This window comes from Mytilus edulis, chromosome 1 (genome assembly GCF_963676685.1).
Source record: "Mytilus edulis chromosome 1, xbMytEdul2.2, whole genome shotgun sequence".
Classification (NCBI taxonomy): Eukaryota; Metazoa; Mollusca; class Bivalvia; order Mytilida; family Mytilidae; genus Mytilus; species Mytilus edulis.
In genome coordinates, this window is record NC_092344.1 from 120,306,323 (window position 1) to 120,333,610 (window position 27,288).

A 27,288-nucleotide genomic window follows, 5' to 3' on the forward strand; every position below is an offset into this window, starting at 1 on the left:
TGTTATTTTACTCTTTTTTTTAATATCAATTATTTAATTTTTTGATTTTACAAGATGTATTGTAGACAGAAATTTAAGACCAAAGTGTTTTAAGTAGTAAATGAAAGGCAGTTATATATAATCATTTATTCTTCACGCGTGCAAAAAGCGGGCGTTTTTCTAAGTAATTTTTTGATATTGCAATGATTGATGAAATGGGGTGGACTGAGTATTCACAAGCTATTTAATCAAGAAAACAATTCACCTTGCCTTCACATATACAGGAACAAGGTCATAATTTGTCTGTGTTTAAATGATACAGCTGTTTGGTACAATAATGAATTTTATGTTCAAAGAACATTTTGGTCATTGTTTTGCTACATTTATTTTCAAATTGTCTGTTTTCTCGATCGCTTGCTATTTGAAAACGTATGATTTTGAATTTCCACATCTAACTAACGTAAAGATCTCCGTATAATTGGCACCTCTTCTTCGTGATACTTGAAGATAAATAAGTCACTAGTTTGCTTTTATGTGTGTATATAAACCAAATCAATACTACTGAAAAACTGAATACAAAGAAATTATGTTTCCATTTCGGATAATGAAAGTGAATCCTAAATCAATGTCAAACCCTGTTAGCGATTTTTCTCTATTTATTTGATATTCCAGAGTATATTAAACATGTTTAATTCTGTCATTTTATATTCTTAACGTTTAATGATAAATCAGAACACTAGTAGTGCTCGTTATACTCCGGAAAAGGCTGTCTAATTGGAAAAAGTTCAAGTTGTAAGTTAAAAAGTATCGACATAGAGAGTAAGCTATAAACATTTGACATATGTTTAAAGTTGATACTAATAATCTATTCAGACAAAAATGTCATTCTGGAAAATGTATTATAGGACAAATCTGAATATTCTGCGTATTAATAATTGACGATGTATTGATTAAAGTGAATTCTTTTTTTATTTTGTTTTCGTTGACTAGTATATAAAGAAATTATCTTTAATAAGGTTTTACACATTTAAAACAGTCCTAGTTTACTATGAATATGTGAAATAGACAGTATTAACCTCAAACAAGAAAATATGCAGGGACGCTAGTAAAAGGATAAAACCGTTGTCGGTATACATGTAACAAAATTTCGAAATTTTGTTAAATTTTGTAGGACATTAGTTAATCTCTAATCGCTACTAAGTGGATGAAAGATAATGAGATGTTAGGTGACAGTCAAAAACACAAGTAGAAATCTACTGATTTTTGCCACATTGCAAATTCAGAAACAATAGCGTAAGGACAACTCCACAAGTTTGACTATCATGATGCAACCACTTAACCTCAATCATTTTTCTGAAAGAAAGCATTTCTGACTCCAGCTTGTGTATGCATATATATTAACATGCATCATGACTTGATAACACTCATAATTGTATATCAGGATTAACACATTCCATTTTGTATGGTTGTACTCTGTTGAGCACAGACATGTCGGCATTCACCTCGTAAATTAACCAAAACATTAAACTGCGGTCAAGTTATTCAAGATGGCATTTTTTGGGACTTACATTGATTTTTTCATAGTGTCTTTGCATCGAAAATAAACACATTGATTCTAAAAACCAGTTGTTTGCATGATACATGTATAATATATAAAGCATTATACTTAACCCCTAACGGGAGTGATTGTGGTTTGAACTTTATGTGATGAAATGATTTTTGGTTCTGATTAGTTGAGATCTGGAGCTGGCATGTCTATATCTACTAATAGTCCTTTGTTAATTTATGTTGATCTGGAGCTAGCATGTCTATATCTACTAATAGTCCTTTGTTAATTTATGTTGATCTGGAGCTGGCATGTCTATATCTACTAATAGTCCTTTGTTAATTTATGTTGATCTGGAGCTGGCATGTCTATATCTCCTAATAGTCCTTTGTTAATTTATGTTGATCTGGAGCTGGCATGCCTATATCTACTAATAGTCCTTTGTTAATTTATGTTGATCTGGAGCTGGCATGTCTATATCTACTAATATTCCTTTTTAATTTATGTTGATCTGGAGCTGGCATGTCTATATCTACTAATAGTCCTTTGTTAATTTATGTTGATCTGGAGCTGGCATGTCTATATCTACTAATAGTCCTTTGTTAATTTATGTTGATCTGGAGCTGGCATGTCTATATCTACTAATATTCCTTTTTAATTTATGTTGATCTGGAGCTGGCATGTCTATATTTACTAATAGTCCTTTGTAAATTTATGTTAATCATTGTTATTTTACTTAGTTTCTTCGATTACTTATTTTAACATCTGACTTGAAATTTTTTAAACGGATTTTTACTGTGCAAATTGCTGTTTGTTTGTTTATTTCACATTTGCTAGAGGTAAAGGGGTTTAAATTTCCCAAAACAGGTTAAACACCGCTGCATCTTTGCGCCTGTCCTAATTTTTGATTCAATTTTTGATTCTTTATCCTTTGTAAGTCCTACGAATTTTTTTGATTTTTTTTTTTTCATTTGTTTGTTTTGGGGTTTAGTGTGGCATTCATTCCGCAAATATCTCGACCTTTTAGTTGGAACACATTTGTTCATCTTTGAATATATTTTCAAATGCGACTAATCTTTGAGACATGTGTTTTTATAAGTCATTCGTGTCTTTCAACTAGCAAGAAAGCAATAAAACACATAATAATTTAAATGACGGGACCATTTCTTCTGAAAAGTATTGTGGTTTTTAACGGCATGTTTGTCATATATCATATAATCATGTTAGGTAAACTTTTTAAAGTTTAATCCATCTATTCTTTCATTTTTTGCTTATGTGTCTTGTCTATATGTCAAATTGTTTTTATTTGTTAACATATTAGTTTGTTGTTATAGTGATAAAGATTATAACACAGTGTTGACGATTTTGTCTCTATTTTTGACATTTTTACATATCATGTCTGTTTGTTATGTTCAAACAGTGTTGTCAATATAATGGTACTTCATCCGACTGACATACAAGTTGGAGGTTTAAATAGCTGTAAAACCAGGTTTCATCTGATATTTCTTACATAAGGAAATGTCTGAACGAAGTCAATTTTGTCATGTGGTAAGGACATTGCGTTTTCATTTTTCCTTTGAGTTCGTTTTTTGTTGTTGTCATTTTACTTTCTTCTATTGTATGTTGTAAAATAATGATATTTACTTATCACTATTATAAAAAAAAACATTGATAATTTACAAGTATACGAGTACGTTACAACACTGTATCGTTCACCGCACTATATGATTATGTAAATTAAATATAACTTAGTTTTAAATACAGCATGGAGAATTTAACAAGCAAGACTATCACTGTATACAGATGTATATTGCAATTAATATATGAACCAAACACAATCCTATATACCTTACTAAAAAAAGCAACAGTAGTACACCGGTGTTTGAATTTCATAAATTGAGAGAAAACAAATCCGGGTTACAAACTAAAACCGAGAGAAACATAAGATTGGCAGAAATTACGTAAATAAAGGGCTGTTGGGTTCTACTTTCGGTTTAGGAAACGGACATATTTCATTTAAGCATCACTTCTTCTGATATTGTAAAATGTCTTGAAAGCTAAATACACATATATTACATATTTACCCTGTGTTAACATTACTGTTCACAAAGGTAAACAAGTGTTGTCTTAATATTTATCTTTCGGCATTTGTCAGTGCTATCGAAGAATGATAATTGACTCATAAACTTCTAGCATGGCTAAATTTCTCATAATAATATTTATATGATAACTTTCTTCATCATCCAAAGTAGTTGTATATGATCCGATAACTACAACCCTTCCCATCAGTAGAATATTAGAGCAAGTAGTATTCTCGAATACACATGATACATTTCGGAGAATAACCGATTTTCGAGAAATTATCATTGTTATATGCACTTGCAACAATTTCTTATTCCTACAACGAGTTAACACTAATTCAGTCTATTTTACACAGTTAGCTCAAATTGTAAAATTCATATAAATGATTTATTTTAAAGATAAGGATAATGTATTGACAGGACTGAACCACCTTGATGATATTTACGATGTTATACAATCATTTATAGATCATTAATATTCATGTCATACACAGAAACATCTATTTGTATCACATCTATGTGATGTATAAAATGTAACGTTATATTATTTATATATAATGTTCACCATTAGCAACATCCAAACAAACACACAAGTTTAGCCAGTTTAAATCTTTCATAAACATATTTCAGTTAAGATATACGATATGTCTACAATCAATCAATAACAATAACAATCCTTAACTAAATCCCTGAACCAGTGTATTACACAATTGAATTGTTTCGATACTTTTGACTTACTATAATTAATTAAATATTTATTTATATCTTAAAGCTATAAAGCTAAAATATGTTTAATTTGTCACATATTAATGTGTCCAAGTCAGGAAGAACTCTAGTCCTGTAGATGTGTTTTTTTTTAACTGTTTTGATAAACGATGTTTATTTAATGTTAAAGCATAAAGCAGGCTGTTATTTATCTCTATTGAGCTTTTTATCATTTGATTATTCTATGACCTTTTACAGACTTGAAATAATCAGTCGTAGGTACAGTGCATATTAAAAAGATATAGGTAAATGTGGTATGGGTGCCAATGAGACAACTCTCCATCCAAGATACATTTTTTTTTAAAGTATACCATTGTAGGTCAAGGTACGGTCATCAACAGAGAGCCTTGGCTAACAACGAACACCAATCCTATTATTAAGGATTTTTAAAGTCTTGAGCATTATTTTGACCTCAAATATTCCACGATAGTGTTAATGGTTATAAACATTAGGTATCTATTAGAACAGTGCAACCGATTTGTTCATGAAGGAACTTATCAGAGATTATATTAACACTAAATGTAGCATTCATAAACTTTTATATTCTCTCATAAGTTGTTTGTTTTCTCCATTTTTCTAAAAACCTTTACTTCGGAAGGTGAATGGAAACGCATTTGATAAAAGTAAGTCAATACAATGTGACCAGGTAGCTATAAAATTAACAAAATATATTCATCGTGCTCAATAAAAGCAGAAATTAATATAATGATTTGTAATTGGAAGCTTGGTCGACTTTTAAGTCGCAGTATCTTCAGTTTAACGAGTCTTTGGTTTTTATTACCAAAAACAGTTATCAAAATTGACTATAAACCAACTGCAATGTTTGGATGAAACTGCCAAATAGCTCAATGGCAATGTTGTTCATTATTTAATTCATATGTTCTTAGTATTAATAATACCTTTGTCTTCTTTATTTAAAAAAACCTGGTTTAAGGTTTTTGAATCTATTTATAATATTCAATTGATGTATGTTGCCGGTTAAAGCCTTTCTCTAATTACTGATGATTCTAACGATACAACTTTCGTTTCAGCAATTTAATCTTTGTATAATCACTATCATGTTATTTATAACTTGTCTATAATCAGGACTATATGAATGATTACTTCGATAGTCACGACGTTCGTCTATTTTTGAAAATCGAATTTAATTCTTCAAATTTGTTTTCCGCTTTGTAACGTTTTTATGACTGGCTTTGTATTTATAGTAAAATATAAAGAAGCATATACAAGATTTTCCGCGTAAAAGAAGCCATCTAAAAGATTCACCACAATAACTGATTGTCGCAATATGCAGGAATAACGAAAAGTGAACAAAACGAGCAAAGTCAAATTTGTTGTTGTAAAAAAAAACAATAACCATAAGGTAGCGACTGCATCTTATGTATCAAAGCAATAAAGTATATTCCGATACTATTCAATTTGAAAAAAAAATGTCTTTTGTTCTTTTTCTGGTATTCAAGCATCATATAAAGAAGCAAAAAAAAAGATTTACACAGCTTCGGATTCTCGAAAACAATTCAGCGAATAGTTTGATGTTAAGTGAAACGAACAAGCCACATAAACCAAATGTACCTACCTTCATTAAGACAGCAATTATTAGGATGCAACATATTTGGATTAATTTTTAATCAAAAGTAATATATAAATACTCCATTTTCTATAATGAATCGTAAAATGTACAGAAAAAGGACCTCAATACATTTTTAATACAATATTTGGTTGATACACACATTGAATAAATAAAAACAAAATAGACAATACAAAAAAACTAAACAAATAATTAATAATAATAATCATAATGGTAATAAAAATAACAGAGATAATATATAAACAAATGAAAGACTTTGGAAGTGTAATAGGACTGACTTTTTTATTTATCACTCTCAATTTAAATGTGGAAATCCTATTTCAATTAAGCAGAGTGTGAAATTGAGATCGAAGTATGGACAAAAGTGTTATAGGGAAGATGGCATAAATATTTCATATAAATATGATATGTTAATTGATCATTTACACACAAGAGTGTGATATAGCAATTCCATTCATTTGTCAATTTCAAATTTCTTTAAAATTGTACTAATCTGTACTTGTGTACCTTGAAATAATCTATATTAATTCCCATATTTTATAGACGATTATCGTTTGTATGACAGACGTTGTGATATGATATAGTCATATATTATATTTGCATATGTTATATTTACTTTACTGCTTAATTTCTATAAATGACAACCTAAGCAATTTAAAATAAGTTAATTTTAGAATCGCTGTAACAATATTCAAAAATATTTTTTGGTTATTTCGTACCTAACTTTTCGATGTTATAAAGTTTAACATGGTTGCCATCGATTTCCGCTGCAAGAATTTTCAACTCTGGTTGGTAGGCAATATATCTCGGTCTTTTAACTCTGCTGTCCTCGTCAAGGAGATGGTAAATCAATCCATCAGTTGTATTCATCTGATATATTCTGTTGACTTCACTGCTTGCCACGAACAGAATATTATTGAACATAACGATGCCCCGTGGACTCCTGACCTTCACTGACCAACATAAATTCCCCTTAAAATCAACACTGTGAATGGATTCATTTACAATATCTACAACGAATACGGTCTTTTTCACAAAGTCTAGTGCGAGACGTATAGTATTGCCAGTGAATTGCCCAAAGCTTCTTGTATTTCCGGGTATGACAAACAACTCCTTTCCACCCAATTCATAAATACGAATGGCACCATCTTCCCCTTCTCCACTCTCTACGGCAAAATGTTCCTTATGATATGCAATACTGTATGGTTTTTCTTTTACTTTGAATGTTTTATAAGTACGTATCTTATTATCAATTCTAAAAATTCTTATCTCCTTTTTATCAGCAATAGTAACCGCTATTAGATCATTTGGTGTGCTTGCAATACCTCTAGGATCGTCTTTCAGTTCTCTTGCCATTTCAAATTTTAGATCACGTTTGAATAGCTTCAAACTTCGATTTTTGTAATCAGCAACGACAATTTTACCGTCAGACAGAATTGCTATTCCTCGGACTCGTGTAACTTCTTTATCAGCCGGAGCAGAGCTCATTAATTCATTCGCAAATTGTCCCCTAAATGGCCCGTTATCTTGTACTTGTGCTTGAAATGAGTCATCACGATGTTGAGTAAATGCCAGTGACCTGCGATTGTCGCTAACACTTTGACGATCGGAAACTACTGATATGGTTTCATCTATTGGTAGTTGTTTAGCCGCGATTGCGATATGATGTTTCGTTGCTTTAAGTGACGAATGTTTGTTCGTACAGTTGGTACAAAGTAACTGTTTGCAGTCGATACACAGACTTACTGCTGGTTCACCACAGTCATTACCACAATTGGCATTCACTGAGCTTAGATTTAAGTCGGTTATGTCGTGTGATGCATCTACCAGGATATGTATGCGAGTAGACTTCAGTTTTCTGTGGTACAACGTGCAATCGTGACAAAATGCTTGGTCACAATTTGCACAATATACTTCTAAGGTTTCCGTAACTTCATCACATCCATCGCAGACTTTTGAAACTGTTGCCATATCTAAATGATAAACAAAAACCACACTAGAATGGTTTAGATAACTTACTATTTCTATTGGACGATTTGCAGCTTTTTTAAAGCAGCATGTTTATCAGAGTCATAATGACGCTGATCGTCAACATTGTAAATAAAAAACAAAACGACGAAACTCAAAGCTAACTAACGATATCAAAATCTAAGAGAAATAATGGAGACATATCATCAAAATGGGGAAATTAAACATTACTTCCAAATATATTTGAATTGAATGGAGAAACATGGCCTTTTCACAGTTCTATCGTTCAAAGCCTCGTATGTCTAACGTGATTTGAACTAACTTTTGCATACCATTAGGTATTAGCAATAAAAAAAAATGATATAAGGTACCATTAAATTATATCTGAATATCACAATTGAATAATAGATCGACTCAATTATTCTATGTAACAGCAATAATAGCGTCTGGTGTATATACAAGGTTTAGTAGTGGTATCTATGATATATGTTTAAATAAAAATTAATAAATCGAAACATCTCACTGGCTGCATCCGTTATTTTAAATAATATATTAAATAAAAGAGAAGTGTACCTATCTGCTTACCTTTTTAAATCAGTTATAACATACCATTTGTGTTTGGTTAGATTTTAAATGTATATGTATCAATAAATATATTATATGCATTCATCTATTTAAAAATACATAGGGTTAGAAGAGAAAACGATATTTTAAAAGTTTACCTTTCTCAGAATCTGAGGTTTACCAAATCAAAAACATTCCAGTAATGGATGAAAATATTGTCAGTTTAAAATATGATGAACCTCCCACTAACAATTTTAACCTAACAATCATCCTTTACAAATAGTGTATGCATTTTGGTGCTTGATCGCACATGAATGATCTTCTTAGAGCATGGATCGTGTAACCTGATATAACAGTTGTTTGCATTAATCTTCACTAAGAACATGCAAACCCCATGCAATATTTAAAACCAAAGTGTGTAATAATATTGAAGGCCCGACGACCTATATGACCGTACAGACCTACAAATAATAGACGGGTCCATCTAAAGTCTAAAACTTTCAGTAAATATCAGGTTTTTCTTTTTCAAAAGTCAATATAACCATATATGGTTGCTGCTCATAATTAAGCTATGGTGTTTGTGTTGTTTAAATTTGTGTTATCTTGTGTTTGTTTGTTTGTGTTTTTAGGATTTTTATATTTTGTATAGCTTTTTATGCCCCACCTACGATAGTAGAGGGGCATTATGTTTTCTGGTGTGTGCGTCCGTTCGTCCGTCCGTTCGTCCGTCCGTTCGTTCGTCCGTTCGTTCGTCCGTCCGTCTGTTCGTTCGTCCGTCTGTCCCGCTTCAGGTTAAAGTTTTTGGTCAAGGTAGTTTTTGATGAAGTTGAAGTCCAATCAACTTGAAACTTAGTACACATGTTCCTTATGATATGATCTTTCTAATTTTAAAGCCAAATTAAACTTTTGACCCCAATTTCACGGTCCACTGAACATAGAAAATGAAAGTGCATGTTTCAGGTTTTGGTCAAGGTAGTTTTTGATGAAGTTGAAGTCCAATCAACTTGAAACTTAGTACACATGTTCCTTATGATATGATCTTTCTAATGTTAATGCCTAATGATATTTTTTATCCAATTTTGCGGTCCATTGAACATGGAAAATGATAGTGCGAGTGGGGCATCCGTGTACTTTGGACACATTCTTGTTCCTTTTTTTTGATCATTTTTTTGCTTGTTTTCTCTGGGTTTTTTTATAACCTTTTTGTATCGCATTCTTTCTTTTTATAAAGTGGTCTTTTTTATGTGTTTTTTTTACAATATAAAATGTCTATATTTTTTTGTATTCTATATATTGAGTTTTGATGTAGCTTATCGAGGTTTCATATTAACTAAACCAGCTCAACTGAATCAATTTTTTTTCATGTTTATTTTAATTTTGGTAATGCGGTCGAGTAGTTGATCGACTGTGTTGAATATATTTACAATTGTATCCACTCGTAGTGTTTATGATTTTTTCGCATAGAAAAAGGCTGCGCCTAATGTCGTCATTTTAACAGACATCTTTCTTATTGTTTGAATTATCAAAATTGACTCTTCAAATTTGAAAGCAATGCAGAATATAATGGGAAGAATTGTTTTACAGAGGAAATCAAAATTTCGCAGAGGAACAGAATATTAAAGAAAGAATTAATCAGACATAATTCATCACACTATAAAAATAAGGAGATGTGTTAAAAAATGCAAATCACGTGGGTGTAAATAATTATGGGCAACCGTACGGCCTTCAACAATGAGAAAAACACATACCGTAAAGTCGACTATAAATCGCACCGACATAAAAATATGAAACAATTCAATTGGGAAAACTAACAGCATAATTTATAAAAAAAATATATACTATTTACGAAAACAAAATGATTGACAATCACTAAACTACAGGTTCCTAACTTGGACTAGGCACATACACTATGTTGCGGGATTAACCATGTTTTTGAACGCTCAATCCTCATCTAACATGTTCCAGAGCTTTTAAAGCACACCATATGAACAAACTATTACAATCAGTTAAAAATGACATAACTCATCAGATCGAATCATAAATGGGTAAATTGTCAGAGTTAAGCCAAATTTGAAATGTTTCAGCTATTCTGACGTAAAAGACTAATTTGAACATGATACTGATGTTAAGAAAGCAAAATTGTGTGAATAGTTATCAAATGTACCAGGATTTTAATTTAGTACGCCAGACGCGCGTTTCGTCTACATAAAGACTCATCAGTGACGCTCAGATCCAAATAGTTGTACAGCCAAACAAGAAGAAAGTTGAAGAGCATTGAGGACTCAAAATTCCAAAAAGTTGTGCCAAATACGGCTATGGTAATCTATTCCTGGGAAAAGAACATCCTTAGTTTTTAAAATTCAAAGTTTTGTAACAGGAAATTATGAAAAATGACCATAAAATTGATATTCATATCAACACCGAAGTGCTGACTACTGGGCTGATGATACCCTCGGGTACGAAACGTCCACCAGCAGTGGCATCGACCCAGTGGTGTAAATAGATATCAAAGGTACCAGGATTATAATTTAGTACACCAAACGCGCGTTTCGTCTACATAAAGACTCATCAGTGACGCTCAGATCCAAATAGTTATAAAGCCAAACAAGTAGAAGGTCGAAGAGCATTCAGGACCCAAAATTCCCAAAAGTTGAAATCATATTATTAACTCTTAATATCTATTAGTGTAAATATAAAGACTCGTTGTACTCACTGTATGTATAATTTACCTTCGACCATGCGCTGGTATTCGGGTTACAAACCCGAAAATGATCAATATATTGATAGTAAATATGATTTAACGTAAATGTTTGTTACAAGGAAAAACAGATTTTCCAGTTTTATTTTTAAAATTTACCTGTGAAAAACGAACCTCAATTTCAATACAAGAAATTTATACAGGTGACGCCATATTGTTAAACGTAAAAGTAAACAACTCTCTGTGTTGCAACCTACATGTAAGTCCAGTAGTACCTATAAGCGGTAAGTTTATTCGGGAATCAATTATCAACATTACCATAGACTTTAATCAAAATATTAATGAAATTCAATGCTCAAACTTTGTTTTATCAAAATTTATTAAATCATTTTTTATTTTTACTGTAGGAATGGAAGCTGCATCAACAGCTTGTGATGGCTGCGAAAAGGATGAAAAGGTAGAATCATTTTGCGTCAATTGTGAGCAGCTTTATTGCCCTGAGTGCACCGCTTATCATATGAAATGTAAAGCGACACGTTCCCACGTCTTATTAGATGCATCACATCTTGATACAGATATAACTCACGCTTCAACTGATGTCCAGTGTGGCAATGAATGCGGAGAGCAGGCAGTAGTTCTTTGTCTAGACTGTAAACAGTTACTTTGTGACAACTGTACACAGAAACATGCAAGGCTTAAAGCAACCAAAGAACATTATGCAATAACCGCGAAACAACTCGCGAGAGACGAAACAGCATCTTTAACTTCCTTTGGTGCTTACTCTGAAAGAACTTCTATAGTTTCACGTCCAAAGGAACTAGTGCATGCACAGGTTCAAGTTGAGAAAGGTCCACACTCGGGTATATTTGCACATGAGTTCATGAGTTCCGCTCCAGGAGACAAAGAAGTAACAAGAGTTCGTGGAATAGTAATTCTTTCCGATGGCAGAATTATTGTTGCCGATTATAAAAATCGGAGTTTGAAATTATATAGCAGTGAATTGAAATTTGAAATGGCAAAGGATATAAAAGAGGATCCAAGAGGAATGGCTGCTTCTGCTAACGATTTTGTAGTAGTCACTATTGCTGATAAAAAGGAAATAAAAATATATAAAGTCGAACATAATAAGATACGTACTCACAAAACGATTAAAGTGAAAGAAAAACCTTACAGTATTGGTTATAATAAAGACCACTTTGCTGTTGAACACGGTGAGGGAGAAGATGGCACAATTCGTATTTATGATCAAAACATTAGAGAAATGTGTGTCATACCGGGTAATACCAGACACTTTGGACAATTCACTGGCAATACAATACGCCTTGCCTTAGATTATACAAAACAGGTCATATTTGTAATCGATATAGTAAAGGAGTCGGTTCACTGTGTCGATTTTAAAGGTGGTCTGATCTGGACAGTGAAAGTCGGAAGTCCTAGAGGAATTGTGTTCCACAACAATATTCTGTTTGTTGCCAGCAGTACAGAAAACAAGATAATCCAGATGAATGCTGTCGATGGATTAGTTTACTCTATGTTAGACGAAGACAATAGAATTAAGCGTCCTCGTTACATTTCCTACAATCCTGATTTGAGGAAACTTGCTGTTGAAATCGACGGCAACCATATAAAGCTTTACAACATTATCAAATGTGACAAATGAAATGTGCAAGTCTTTCAATATTTTGAAATGTTAGTTTGATAACTATTAACTAGCTGCTTTGTTTGCAATCAACTACATACATCATGACAAAACTTAAACAATACTCAAAGATACAAGGATTATCATTTAATTATGCAAGACGCACGGTTTGTCTAAACAAGAGTCATTTGTCACTCTTGAATTGAAACAGCTGCAAGGCAACACCAATAACGAAGTTGGAGCGCATTGAAAACCTAAAACTATAGTTTATTATGTAATTTATAAGTCAGAAAAAGGATTTTTTTTGGTAAAAATACAACTGAAATACAAGCATGTCGTATAGCTTGAACTATTTTACGCTTTACTTTTTCAGTATAATTGACGTTAGAGATTTTTGTTCAGGCATTTTACATTATTTTCAACATTTTAATCATGTGTTACTTATTGAATTCTTCCAGTTAAAGATAAATTCTCTATAGAAATCGTACTGCCTGCCACAATTTATATCTAGTCTGTATTTTCTGTATGTTGTCAATTTTAGGGATTACATTTATATAAAGGTAAGAAATTTTCATATATTACGGTTCAATTCGATTTGTGTATATTTTTAACCTAAAATTCAACCTATGTAGTTAATATTGATAAGTTCTTAGATGACTTCGTGACTGAAGTGTAAAATATACCTGAAGGAAACCCCTCTGATGTGTGTTTGTATGGGTATTTTGGCGGATCCGGTATGGTTGTTGCCAATTTTCTTGCAAGAACCTTAAACTTTCAATGTAATAGTAATGGAAATGTCTTTGTGATTTTTTTACCGATGAGAGCTGTTGTATTTTGAATGGAAGAAAAACGCTAGAAAAGAATACACTTATGTATCAGCTCGCGGGTTAATTGTCTCTGATTACTACGTCACATTATCTTCGCTCCCTTCCTCTCTACCCTTGACAGATTAAGCCAACAATAGTGATAACAATGTTGCCCCAAATATTGGTTGATCAAAGTCACGCTCATTCCAAATACATTATTCTTGACCAAAGGTAGCACTTGAACTCTCTCCAGAGTGGAGATGAAAATACGGTAGCGTTTGGTTTAAAAAACTGGGTGAAGCAGGAATCGAAAATGTACGTTGACATTCCAACATTTGTGCAAGAAACAACTTACACAAGAACTTCTATTAGTTGATTGAGAACATTTAAATTATCACTAAATATCGTCGTATGTTTGGGGGGATAAAAACGTTATGCTTAATCAACAAGCTGAAATGTTTCGCCTCCTTTAATAACTATTGATATTATGTTGATGGTCCTAAATATAAAGCTTTACAAATTACAATTATCACGCAAACTCAACATGTACACACAAACTTTCATGCACTTAATATAGTTGAACTATTGCTTATAGTTTATAAGAAACAGATTTATCCAAGAAAACTTAACATTGATCAATTAACCCTAAAAATGAAGTCAAGGTCAGATGACCCATGCCAGACAGACATGTACAACTTACAACTATACCATACAACAAATACATTTGACCTCGTGCTTAAAGTTAGTAAAAACTTGTCAAAACACAAAAACTTAACACACAGCAATGACCCGTAAAAATAACGTCAATTTCAAATAAAACCTCGGAGACTGACATGTACATCATAAATTATTTCCATACACAAAACATAGAATCATATTCAAAACTGTAGCTGTGGCCATTGATTGACGACCTTAATTTATCCCATTGACAGGGGCAGATTATGTGAACGTTTGTCTGTAACGACCGCTGCTCACTGTGTACTTGTTAAAGACACTTAAACTGTGGGGTCACAAAAGGTTCTCAACACCCAAATAAAGTAATTAGAAAAACTAATCAGGAATAACACGATGTTTTGATTTGTATCAGTAATATAAATCAAAACATAGTTATTCCTGATTAATTTTTCGAATTATTTTAATATTAAAGGCGTTAAGAACCTTTGGTGACCAACAGCTTAAATTCTATAATAAGTAAGTAGTGAGCAGTGGTCGTTATAGACAAACGTTCACATAATCTGCCCAGGTCAATGGGATAATTTAAGGTCGTCAATTAATGGCCACAGCTACACTGTTTTGAATATGATTATAATTGATCTATTGCATATAGTACTGGAAAGAAAGAAAAAAACTCCTCAACTTTGACCACTGAACTATTAAAATGAGATAAATCAGATGACACCTATCAATAAATGTACACCTTACAATCATTTAATACATCAAATAGTGTAAACCTAAGAACAACAGACTAAAACACAAAAACTATAACCACTGAACGATGAAAATAAGGTCATGGTTAAATGACACCTGCCAGTTGGACATGTACACCTTACAATCCTTCCATACATCAAATAGTGTAAACCTATTGCATACAGTATAAGAACAACAGACCAAAACACAAAAACTATAACCACTGAACGATGAAAATTAGGTCATGGTTAGATGACACCTGCCAGTTGGACATGTATACCTTACAATCCTTCCATACATCAAATAGTGTAAACCTATTGCATACAGTATAAGAACAACAGACCAAAACACAAAAAATATAACCACTGAACGATGAAAATTAGGTCATGGTTAGATGACACCTGCCAGTTGGACATGTACACCTTACAATCCTTCCATACATCAAATAGTGTAAACCTATTGCATACAGTATAAGAACAACAGACCAAAACACAAAAACTATAACCACTGAACGATGAAAATAAGGTCATGGTTAGATGACACCTGTCAGTTGGACTTGTACACCTTACAATCCTTCCATACATCAAATAGTGTAAACCTATTGCATACAGTATAAGAACAACAGACCAAAACACAAAAAATATAACCACTGAACGATGAAAATTAGGTCATGGTTAGATGACACCTGCCAGTTGGACATGTACACCTTACAATCCTTCCATACATCAAATAGTGTAAACCTATTGCATACAGTATAAGAACAACAGACCAAAACACAAAAACTATAACCACTGAACGATGAAAATAAGGTCATGGTTAGATGACACCTGCCAGTTGGACATGTACAACCTACAATCCTTCCATACACCAAGTATACAAGTCCTATTGCTTAAAGTACCTGAGATATTGACTTGAGCAACAAACCTTAACCTTGTTCACTGATCCACGAAATGAGGTCGAGGTCAAGTGAAAACTGTCTGATGGGCATAAGGATCCTCCAAGGTATGCACATACCAAATATAGTTATCCAATCATAATAAGACAAATTAACATCACAAAAATTCTTAACTTTTTTTTCAAGTAGTCACTGTTCCATAAATAATGAAGTCAAGGACAATCGAAATATGACAAATGGAGACTTTGTAACACAAGGCTTCTATATATATATACAAAGTATGAATCATCAAGGCCTTCACCTCTTTAAATATAAAGCTTTTAAGAAGTTAGTTAACACCGCCAAATCAAAATTCCTATGTCGACCTTTCTGCGACTTAAATCGCAGGCTCAACAAAATAATTTTCAATGTTCAGTGGACCGTGAAATTGGGGGTCAAAACTTTAATTTTGTATTCAAATTAAAAAGGTCATACAAAAGGGAACATTTCAACTCCGTTTCAAGTTCAGACTTCAACTTCATCAAAAATTACCATGACTAAATTTTAGTCTGAAGCGAAACATACAGAGGGAAGAACGGACAGACAAACGAACGGACACACAAACACCGTAAAACATAATGACTCTAGCTAGGGCATAAAAATACATTGGTTTTGCGCATGACGAGTTTAAGTGTGTTTATCATGATATACAAAATATGATTATAAGTACAGTGCATACTTTTTTAAATGCAAGCATCATAATGTTTATTTTAGCAGATGCTGTACTGTGAGAAAGATTGATTATCAAATAAAATAGATGTGGTGTACTGAAATCATACGGTCCTCCTACCAAGTGATCGTTCAATAACTTTTAACACGGCATTTATACTATTTAACTCACACTTTCACCTAAAAGCTTCAAGACAAATCAAATACTGTTGTATTGACTGTTCAAACATTTTTATATTTCAAATACAAAATAGATTAAATTCAAATACCTATTTCAAAATATGTCCAAGTTTATTATCTCATAAACTTTGAATGTTACAAAATTAGTTCACTGAAAAAATAATGAAAAAGATGTTCATGAGGATGAGTTAATCTATTCTTTCTAAAAACGTTCATAGCGATGAGTTAATCTATTCTTTCGAAGAATCCTGCTTCCTTTAACAACTCGTCTCTCACTTCTGTCAGTATTTTTCCCAGTAGATTTTTTCCATTCCATGTTTCCTGGTTTAGAGCCTCTGGGTCATCTGATCGAAGTCCTATTCCCCAAATCTTATCATTTTTACTGGCCAATATCAAAGTCTTTGGGTATGTCTTAATCAGGTGTTCTTTTAACTCCTTATTCTGGGAATACTGTAAAAATAATTAAGTACAATTCATATTTATGAAATTATTACAAATTGGTATGCTAGTACTACAGTATTCAATTTTGTTTTTGTTGCTTCCTTGAAATATTCAAAGTCATCTAAACACAGCTACTTCAATGTTCCCATGTAAGTGTGCTTTTTTAGTGATGTTCGTGGGTTCGACCCCAGTCAGGTCTAAACAAAGACTTAAAAAGACGAGTGTGGGGCTCCTATGCTCAGCAATCACTCGATATCAGGTTAATTTTTCCGTTTATGACCAGTTAAATTGTAATAAATGGACAGTAAGTAGATCTCACCAATGGAACATTTTTCTATTCATTGCTGTTTTCAAATAATAGTCGAAACTCGCTCATCGGACACATTTTTAAAACTATATACCCTAATTTAAAAGCTCAGTAGTTTGATTGAAGCTTTTTGTAAGTTTCCGGACGACGCTGTGAGAAACGCTCACTTGATTCTTTTGGCCAGGTGAGCTAAACGTCTACATGCTGTCCAAATTGTTTTGAATGATTCTAATCTAATTAGGAAATTAACCCTTTTGTAGTTTGTTTGCCTATATACTGTTTATATGTCACCTCGAGTTTACTTTTAGGTCATTGAGTTCAGTCAAATATTTTTCATCATGAGAAGGAAGTTTTCCATGCATTTTTTAACTGCAGTTGTCGTTTATACACTTGAAAACTTAAAAAGCTTCCCCAATCAAAACTTCCTTACCAGCTAAATGATATAAGTGTCATACATAATGTACAAACACTTGCGCCATCCAAAAGCTAAGAATATTCTTTTCGGAATCATGTGGTGTAAATTACCATGTTTATTACACACCTTTGAACTGTAAACAAGCTAAGTATTTAGACAAGATTTTTAGAAAGCTTAAACAGATTGAAGACAGACTGATGGTAGATACCAAATAAAATAAATGCGGTGCAAACACCGGCGTGATGGACCTATGATCTATGACCTATTAAATCAATATGAATGCGTAATACTTACTACATTTTAGAAGAAGACAAGCCTGACTCTGGTGTTGTTTTCGTATTACCACTACAACTAGCGACATAAAAATGCAGAAAAAAACTCTTAAAAGTATTTCTTTCATGGTTACAGTGATAAGTTTTTATATTCTGACAACGACAATAGAGACGGACATATGTCGGATGAAAACTGCAGATCAAAAGTCATCTGTAAACAAGACATGGATTAGCCAGTTCATTCCCCATCTGATTTATTAATTTTGTTGTAGATCTTGACATCCTTAGCATATCTTTTATGTCACATTTCCATTATCTATAACAGCTTTTAAGATGTTAGACAACACTTGCATTTACTTCTGTGTTCTATTTTCAGCAATGTCGACCAGGTTAGTTAAAAGGAGGGATAATATGATGTAAATTTCCAATTTGAGAACCCAATTGTGATGGTGGCCAACTTTTATTCCATTTGTCCGAGTAGTTTCAGAGATTATTTTCAAATCAACGGACGACGACAGACGATGGATACAGATAAAACTGTGGCTTTGGACCAGGTGAGCTAAACAGGAGCCATGTTAGAAGACATCACACAGATATTATTTCAGCAGATCGTCAGAAAGCTGACACATCATTCAAAATCAAGAAAACAAATTGTACAATTGTGTCCAGAGCTATTTGATTAGTACCGGACTCAAGCGTTCAATTTCCAAATGCACTTAACTTCTCAACCACCTGTGTGGTGATAGTGCCACTTACAACAACTATTTAGAGTCTGAAGATGATGGAATCGAAATGACAAATGTAAAACAATTCAAATGGCCTGATTTATGTATTATGTATAAAAGAATAAAAGAATAAACAGCTGCACCATGAGCCTACGATACACTCGTCACTATTTCAACGAATAAAGTTCCACAACTTCTATGTCATCGAAAACTGGAAAATCGCCCCCCCCCCCCCCCCCCACCCTCTTCCTTTTTTTAATGAAAATAATCCCATAACTCGGACACGTGAAATCTAAAAATATGATTTTTTAAGGAAGCTTACGTCAATAGATATAAACAATTCCCCAGTTTCATGGTAATTGATTAAAGCGATTTTGATTTATTGTGAGTCATGTTGACGACGGATGGACACAGGTAAACCATAATACGTCCTGTAAACGAACGTATTAAAACGTAGGGAATCTTATAATGTCTGACTACCCTCTTTATACATCTTCACGTACAGTATTCTAAACATTTCTGAAATAAATTGCCTTACAAATGGTGACATCCTTTATTTTCTTTCCATGTAGGGAATTCCAATATATCTGGAATACTTTATCTTGGCCATGGTGGTCGCTCTTAACTATTTCCTCAAATGTAGAATCCAACAAAATACCTTAGCAAAGGTGGCATTCTTCATTATTTCATCACGTGCAAAATCTACAACCTCGAATTAATTTACCTTACACATGGTGGCGCACTTTACTATAGGTCTGCGCGCGTAGAATCCCACAACCTCAGGAATAATTTTCCATACAATGATGGCGCTCTTTACTATAGGTCTGCAGTACAGAAGCCCAGGCCATGTTGGCGCTCTTTACCATTTCTTCACGTACAGAAGCCAACAACTTCTGGAATAACTTACCGTGACTTTTTTGGTGTTCTTTTCAGTTTTTTTTATGCAGAATGCAACAGGTGTGCAGGTACAGAACCCCACAACTCTTAAATAACTTACATTGGCAATGCATGATTGTGGCGTTCTTTACTATAGGCCTTCATGTACAGAGACCCACAACTCCTGGAATAATTCATCGTGGCAATGGAGGCGCTCTTTATCATTACCTCACGTGCAGAAGCTCACAGCTTTTGGAATAACTTACCTTAGACATAGTGGCGCTCTTTACTATTTTTTCAATTACAGAGTCCCACAACTTGTAGAAATACTCACCTTGGCCATGGTGGCGCTCTTCACAATTTCCTCACGTACAGAATCCCATAACTTCTGATCAAACTTTGGAATTAACCTTCCAAGTCTTTTCTGTTCTGCAGGATTCTTTTCTGACATTATTGCTTCAGATATCCAGTCACATTTTAGTATTTCTAAAACAAAAGTTTATATTGTTCATTATTTTTCTTTTTTTCAGAAGCCAATCAATCGATGTTTTTTTTCAAAAATGACTTTGTCAAGGAGGCAACCAGAGCAACAGCATAGGTTTAAAAATTTCGAACCATTCATTCAGCTTGAGCCAAATCATGTCAGACAGTTCACATATTGGTATCAGTGGCGGATCTAGAACTTTTCCTAAAGGGGGGGGGGGGGGGGGGGGGGGCGCTGACTGACCTAAGATGGGCCCTCTCCAGTCATGCTCCAATGATTCCCTGTATAATCAACCAAATTTTTTCACGAAAGGGGAGCCTGCCCCCCCCCCTGTATCCGCCTATGGACCATATCAAATACAATCATTCGTTTACCTTCTACTAGTAATAACATGGCCTATAAGAAGTATAAAGTATATCAATATTCATAAGAATATAAGAATATAAATGGGATAGCTGCAGGAAAAATTAATGGAATACATTCAATTGTTATAAACCAAGGACGAAAATTCACATACTTACTGGCTTTTCTAAACATCATGTATTGTTCTGCACAATTAAATTTGCGACCATCAACTGAGAACTCTGATGGATACCATTGACTAAATGGCGAACTTTGTCTAAAGAAATACACAAAGCTATCTGTTTCTTTGTGCCCAAAGTCCCCACGTGGTTTGTTCATGACTGATTTGTGTCCACTTCCTGTACGTTTATTGTAAGTTGGTGAAGAACTCCATCGGTCCCAGTCTCTGTATCCCCAGTTCATATTAGAGTAACCCCAGTTACCATAACAACCAGGAAACATATACGCGTTATATCCACCAGTCTGGAGTCTGTTATTACGTCGTTTGTCTGTATATGCCGTCATCTGCAAATTAAAGTATTTTATACTAATAAATTATATAAGATTTTAGATTGAAAGAACGACTTACCGTTTAGTCTGAGAGGAGACATTACGTCTTATGTTCTGTGTAGGGTGATAGACACTATTCACACTTGCAACAATTAACTGAATAGGCCGTAGCTATCCCTTATTGAAAGCAATTTTTCGACATGTAACATGCATTTCAAAGAGGGAGACGAGAGCAACGTATAATTAATTTTTTAAACATAGATAAAGGCCGGGAAATAAGAAAGTCGTCAGGTAAAATGGTAGTGTTTAAGAATAGAGGAGAAATGTTTTATAGCAATGGTTAAGCTTCTGACCGACCCTCAAAAAATTGTTGCAAGGATTTTAAAGACATGAAAAAAGAGGGGGACTCAATTTGCCCCTCTCCGACAGGACTTAACTATTTACAAAATCTGAGACTACTATAACACATGTGTCATAGACAAAATGGAAAGTAAGACATTTATCATGCATCCCATACACCTACTTAAATGACTATCACTTCGACCCTTTATCAGTTTATGGAAACGTTCACTAGACCATATTTGTATATCCAAGTCAAAATTCGTGGTCTCTTGCTGGTGTTACAGTGTACATGATATATCAAATTGTTTGATTGATTGCCATTGACCAATAGTCCAGATTGGTTTGCTCTTTTACCATCAATATTTTAATTGCAAGGCGACTCCGTTTTTAATATTACTTCAGATGTCATGTTTTCGGATTCTTGATATACGTCTTTATAGTAGCTACGATTTGGTCAAAATTTTAAAGCTGCTAAAATAAAAGATAATTATGAACTAAAAATAAGCAATAACATCGCTAGAATGTTTTCATAAACTACAGAAGTGTTTAAAATTGATAATTCATATCGTCATACGCAACTATTATCAGCACTCGCAGTGCGCATGCGCTAAATTTGATCGCAATCGATATCGATAAATTTACTATAGATTATTAAAGGAAATATTGAATTTTGGTTAGCTGACAGTAAACAAAAATAAATATCTTTTTCATTGGCATCACATTAGAAAATACATTTTCTTAGCTTTCTAATGACATATTTTATAATTGAATCGGGATAGCAGAAGTTACGGCCATTTTCATTTTAAAAAAAGTGGTTCATTCCCTATTACTTCATACAATTCAAAATCAAAAATGTTTGCAAAGGAGTTTTCATATATGATTACATCTTTCACTATTTTTAGAAATAAATTCATTGGCATAAATATATATTCTTTGCTTTATAATCTTTCCAATGATATATATTTGATATTTTAGAAAATTTAATGAATCGGGGCCTTTTTTATCCAAAACTGGAGTTATTGTCATTGTTTGAAGATTGCGAGAAAAATTCTAAGTCCATGGAAGTATTATATTGATATAGTACTTCCATGGTCCTACCAAGTAAATTGCTCGATCACAAGTCACAAAACAAAGTTTAATCTATTTGCATATAAAATATTTATACATTTAATACAAAGTTTTATATCATGAATTTAAAAATTCAGTAAATAAAGTAAAAGAAGTGTAACTTTTAATTTAAAAGAATTTCTTTTGTCCAGCCGTCAGTTTTCTTTATTTTTGATAATATAAAATCTTTCACTACTACATTAACTCAGACTTTTGGATGTTTTTCGTGAAGCGTATTAAAAAAATTGAAATCCCATCTAAAATGATTTTTTTTTGTTGCAATTTTTTTACATATCTTTTTAAAAGTTTTTTTTTAAATAATTAGGCGGCCGTAACTAAACAATTTTGATACTTAAACATGCTCATCTGATTTACATAGAAGTAATAGATACATATTTTATATATATTATTTTCATGTTCTAAAAAGACCAATTAGTTTTGAAGAAACAGGAAAAGTGTCATTATCTTAAATTTTTCAGATGCAGTAACACTTTCAGAAGATCATTTGTAGTAGATGGATTTGGAATGAAATCTTAAACGTCAAATTTTCTTTCATCAATTTTATATATATATATATATATATAATTAATTTTAATTTGTCTCTCTCCTTTTAGAAGTTTCTATCGGGAAATATATTTAATTTTATACTTGAACATTTATGTAAAATTTGTATTAAAAAGGAAACTTATTTTAATTTTTGTATTGTTAAGGTAAAGTTTACGGAGAGCTGTCTCATTGGAACTCATACCAACTCATCCCCGGAAATCTTCTTGCATTTATATTGTACATGTATTTGCAGATTTTTTTATTTTTTTCATTTATCGAATGAATGAGATAGTTGGAATCGTTAAAATTTAGTATTGTACATGCTAACAGATGCCTGCGACCCCTGTTGTTTCGATTAGCATGTTTTCTAAAGATATCCGTGTGAAGTTCACAAATTTCATCATTCATTTGATCACCTGTTGTGAATTTCAGATAACACTGTCAAGTTCAGTCAGTTCCGTGGTTTAAACTTTCCTATACATATCAGTAATATTATTTTCTGGGTAGGGTATTCCCCCCCCCCTTTTTTATATATTATACTCGGAACATTATTGTAAACACTTTTTCTGCGGGACTTTCTTTACGGTTTTAGGAAAATTTGAGAATATCAGTATATAAATTCATTAGTATGTGCTTCGATTGGCTTATATCTATATAAAAAAAAGTAATCTAAGACTATATCATTATTGTAAGTGAGAGACCTTTCCATCCATCAACGAACATGTGAAGCGTGCATAAATATTGTTGAAACTGAGAAATATGTATTGGTATACTGTCCATTCTAAGATCACCCGCAAACTGATCTTTTATAGAAAAACTTTGTCACTTCGGAACATCCAAACTTTAAAAAAACAATCCAATTTGAAAAATTGTCTATTGTTTTATAGGTAGGCAGTGAATGTGATAGAAGTGCCAAAATCTGCAATCTTATTTTACATAGAAGACGCTGCTTTTCAAATCGTTAAACAGTTTGTCTTAACTGAAGACATTTTTAAAGAAATTAGAATTATTAATACGACATTTGTCTTTTTTTCACATAGCAAAATTAATGCTATTTAAAGGACAATACGGTGATGTACTGTAGCGTGTTTTCCATTGTGATTTATAAACAAACTGCATCGTCGCGGGCAAAAGTATTATTAAACTGCATCGTCGCGGGCAAACGTACTATTAAGCATTTAGTGTTGAAGGCCAATTTTTCTCTCAGAAATCGTGGCTGAAAAGTTAGAGCAAATATTGATAAACAAACAATTCTGGGAGGTAACTGAAAATAAGAGTAAAATCAGTGAATTTATTCTTTTAATAAAAAAGCAAAATGTTGCAATGAGTTTGTGTTTGTGTATGTATATTCAAATTCTACGCTGTCTCATATTCGGGTTTATACGTCGAAAGATATATATATATATATATATATATATGTTTGGTAATCATGATCTCATATTTGTCCTTTTTCAACTTTTTATTTTGTATGCATGGTTTGATATTCGGTAAAATCGAATTGTATATCTTTCGGGAAATAAAGTCAGTTTATAATCTTTATACAACTCGTATTCATGCCGCGGAACCTAGCATGCTACAGTGTCATATATTTATAATATTGTTTACTTAGGTTAGTCAAATTATTTACGAGTGTCAACATTGTCTTTACAAACTCAGCATGTTGTCTTGATAAGATATTATCACACACAGAAAAGACTGATCAGACGGATAAGAAATCAAAATCATGCGCGATAACTCGTACTGGCTTACACTGAGGACAATAGTTGGCCATGGTTGCGCATCGGGTTTACTTTCCGAACTTTGCCGACACAGCGAGTGAGATAACCAAGATATAAATAGATGTATACACGTGTTCGTGTGTTGAATCGGGGCCTTCGTGAAGGATACACTTGAAGAATAATATTAAATTGTAGGAATTTGATTTCTAATTTCTTCTAAGGTGGGAGATCACTTACCGTTAATTTATAAACATAATTTGGACAATAATGAACACGTCGCGATTTATTTTCATGTGATCTGGAACATTTTAGAAATGTATACATTACGTAAACCGTCGGCTACTTCTGTTTTACTTTGCCTGTGTGGCAGGTGTTTTAAGTAATTTTAATGACCGATCTCATCGCCGTTTTTTTTTTTTTTTTCAATTTACAATAACTTGTCTGAACCTCATGTTTGTTTCTTTTCTAGCGAAAACTGTAAATTCATATTCCATTTCCGCGATAACATTCCTCCGTTCGACAGTTTTCCCTTCGAGGCACAATGTGCGATTGCGCATTGGGAACTATGGAGTTAAGATCAACATAGGTCATATGAATAAGGGTTGGCTTAACATCGAATTATTGTCTAGAAGACAAAAAATAATTCAGGTTTTGCACGTTGAAATAGTGGTTATCATACTTACTAAACTTTTTGTACAAATCCGGCATGCAGATTAAAAAAAAATTAATGAAAATCGTAGCTACTTTCCGTTTACATTTTACAATAAAATTCAGACAGTACAATACACTGGTACCGGCTTCTGTTGATTATCAGTAATTGACATATATCATGGTACAGAGTCCGGTGCGGAGCAATGAAAAAGAAAGACGCGTTCACGAGTATAGAATTATGGACGATTTGAGTTATATATGCCGATTTCTCGACTTTAGACACAATAATTACGTTTGACATAATTAAGGTACTCGTTTTATATACCATTGTTTAGATAAATCAATTAAGATTTACGGCATAACAAGTTTTATAGGGGTTGACTACCGAGAAATCGGCATATAACGGAATTCGCGACCTTGTGTGTAATATATTCATTGTGTTCTATAAGGAAAACAAATTCTGAGACACGTGCCAGTGCTTTGATCACAACGCTAAATATCTGCTTTTGTCACGGCTGATTGATTATCAGAGGCGGATTTAGGGGGGCTCTATATTATATATATGGACACTATTTTCTTCCAATTGCCAATATTTTTATACTATTGACAGAACGTCTAGTGCCTGTGGGTCGGGTTGTAGTCTCTGGCTCATTCCCCATTTCCATTCTCAATTTTATTCTTCTTTTCATCTTTTTTTCTCTCTTTAAATATAGAGGTTTTAAAAGTTAGTAGCAGTACCAACAATGATCAACAATCTACGACCACAACGAATCTTGTCCGCTGTCGTTGTTCCTGTGCCATATTAGAGGGGGAGGACAGGGGTAAGGGAGACAGGGAGAAAGGGGGTAGGAGAAAGGGGAGGAAGGCTGGGAGAAAGGAGAAAAAGTTGAAGAAAGGAGAAAAAATAAAATATCTCTCCTTTTAAAAAAAATTCTAATATTTCAAGAAAAAGTATCTCAAAAGGAGATGTTTTATTCTAATGGGAGAAAGGAGAACGGGATAGGAGAAGGGAGAAGGGTACCCCCTGTCCTCCCCCTCATATTAACCTATGACATGGTTCATACAAAATGAAACTGAAGACATGCTACATCTCCCCAGGGGGAGGGCACTTCCTACATACAAGGTGACAGGACGTGTCGCTGGAAAATGTTACATTTTACTTACGCATTACATAGGTATTCATTTTTAAAATCTAAATTATATGAAAACTAAGGGTGGGGTAACAGAACTCCAGCGGCAACCCCTATCAAATAAGTAATGAGGTAGCAACCCCCCCCCCCCCCCCCCCGTCACTTGAAATGCCTGTGCTTCCCCTCCCCCTTGAGAGATCAGTTTTGAACATACAAAATAACGGGTCAATATACACATGTCAACTTAAGTCTTCAGTAAAGATGAAAGTCATTTTTGAGATTTGTAATAGGTGCTTTAGAACTGGTGTTTGACCGCTGGAAATAATCTGGAAGGGATGTTTTATTTTTAAATCAATCTTTACAATGTCATAATGATGTATGACCTTTCAAATTTAAATTAAATTCGGTCTTAATTACCTTTGTGGTAGTTTTGTCCTTTCGTTCTCATGCACGATGCTGTGAAGGGGAGTTTTAGAAAGGGGAGTGGAACTGATATTGTGACTTCAAGAACGTCTCATGGTGGAAGCTGAAAACAACACGTCGTGTGAAACTATCAGGTTCCGATAATCAGATCTCGATAATTAGATATGAGTAAATG

General features: G+C 33.2%; 3 protein-coding genes across 6 annotated transcripts; 1 reads left to right on the forward strand and 2 right to left on the reverse strand.

The window, feature by feature from the left end:
• Nucleotides 1-5,980: 5,980 nt before the first annotated feature.
• Nucleotides 5,981-11,318, reverse strand: LOC139503692 (uncharacterized). Of its 4 annotated transcripts, none has more exons than XM_071293537.1 (2): nucleotides 11,205-11,318; nucleotides 5,981-7,932 (listed from the first exon to the last, which is right to left on the reverse strand). In XM_071293537.1, exon 2 carries the CDS (start codon nucleotides 7,928-7,930, stop codon nucleotides 6,668-6,670), a length of 1,263 nt encoding a protein of 420 aa, XP_071149638.1. In that variant the 5' UTR covers nucleotides 7,931-7,932; nucleotides 11,205-11,318; the 3' UTR covers nucleotides 5,981-6,667. The 4 variants fall into 4 exon arrangements, with proteins under 4 accessions (XP_071149638.1, XP_071149628.1, XP_071149652.1 ...); XM_071293527.1 differs by lacking the exon at nucleotides 11,205-11,318 and adding an exon at nucleotides 8,650-8,822; XM_071293551.1 differs by lacking the exon at nucleotides 11,205-11,318 and adding an exon at nucleotides 8,513-8,589.
• Nucleotides 11,319-11,374: 56 nt separating this feature from the next.
• LOC139503726 (uncharacterized) lies at nucleotides 11,375-13,404 on the forward strand. Its single transcript, XM_071293575.1, has 2 exons — nucleotides 11,375-11,473; nucleotides 11,597-13,404. Exon 2 carries the CDS (start codon nucleotides 11,599-11,601, stop codon nucleotides 12,847-12,849), a length of 1,251 nt encoding a protein of 416 aa, XP_071149676.1. The 5' UTR covers nucleotides 11,375-11,473; nucleotides 11,597-11,598; the 3' UTR covers nucleotides 12,850-13,404.
• Nucleotides 13,405-16,916: 3,512 nt separating this feature from the next.
• LOC139503736 (N-glycosidase YbiA-like) lies at nucleotides 16,917-27,257 on the reverse strand. The gene is made up of 4 exons (XM_071293584.1): nucleotides 27,108-27,257; nucleotides 20,866-21,211; nucleotides 20,195-20,346; nucleotides 16,917-17,274 (listed from the first exon to the last, which is right to left on the reverse strand). The coding sequence occupies exons 2-4, from the start codon at nucleotides 21,209-21,211 to the stop codon at nucleotides 17,050-17,052; spliced, it is 723 nt and encodes a 240-aa protein (XP_071149685.1). The 5' UTR covers nucleotides 27,108-27,257; the 3' UTR covers nucleotides 16,917-17,049.
• Nucleotides 27,258-27,288: the final 31 nt, after the last annotated feature.

What these genes read in the sequence shown, in the direction of transcription:
- LOC139503736 (XM_071293584.1), bottom strand. Translation starts at nt 21,211, where the DNA reads ATGACGGCATATACAGACAAACGACGTAATAACAGACTCCAGACTGGT. An exon ending in CATGATGTTTAGAAAAGCCA is followed by an intron (nt 20,347 to 20,865) that starts GTAAGTATGTGA and finishes CTTTTGTTTTAG; the next exon opens with AAATACTAAAATGTGACTGG. An exon ending in AGAGCGCCACCATGGCCAAG is followed by an intron (nt 17,275 to 20,194) that starts GTGAGTATTTCT and finishes TTATTTTTACAG; the next exon opens with TATTCCCAGAATAAGGAGTT.
- LOC139503726 (XM_071293575.1), top strand. Translation starts at nt 11,599, where the DNA reads ATGGAAGCTGCATCAACAGCTTGTGATGGCTGCGAAAAGGATGAAAAG.
- LOC139503692 (XM_071293537.1), bottom strand. Translation starts at nt 7,930, where the DNA reads ATGGCAACAGTTTCAAAAGTCTGCGATGGATGTGATGAAGTTACGGAA.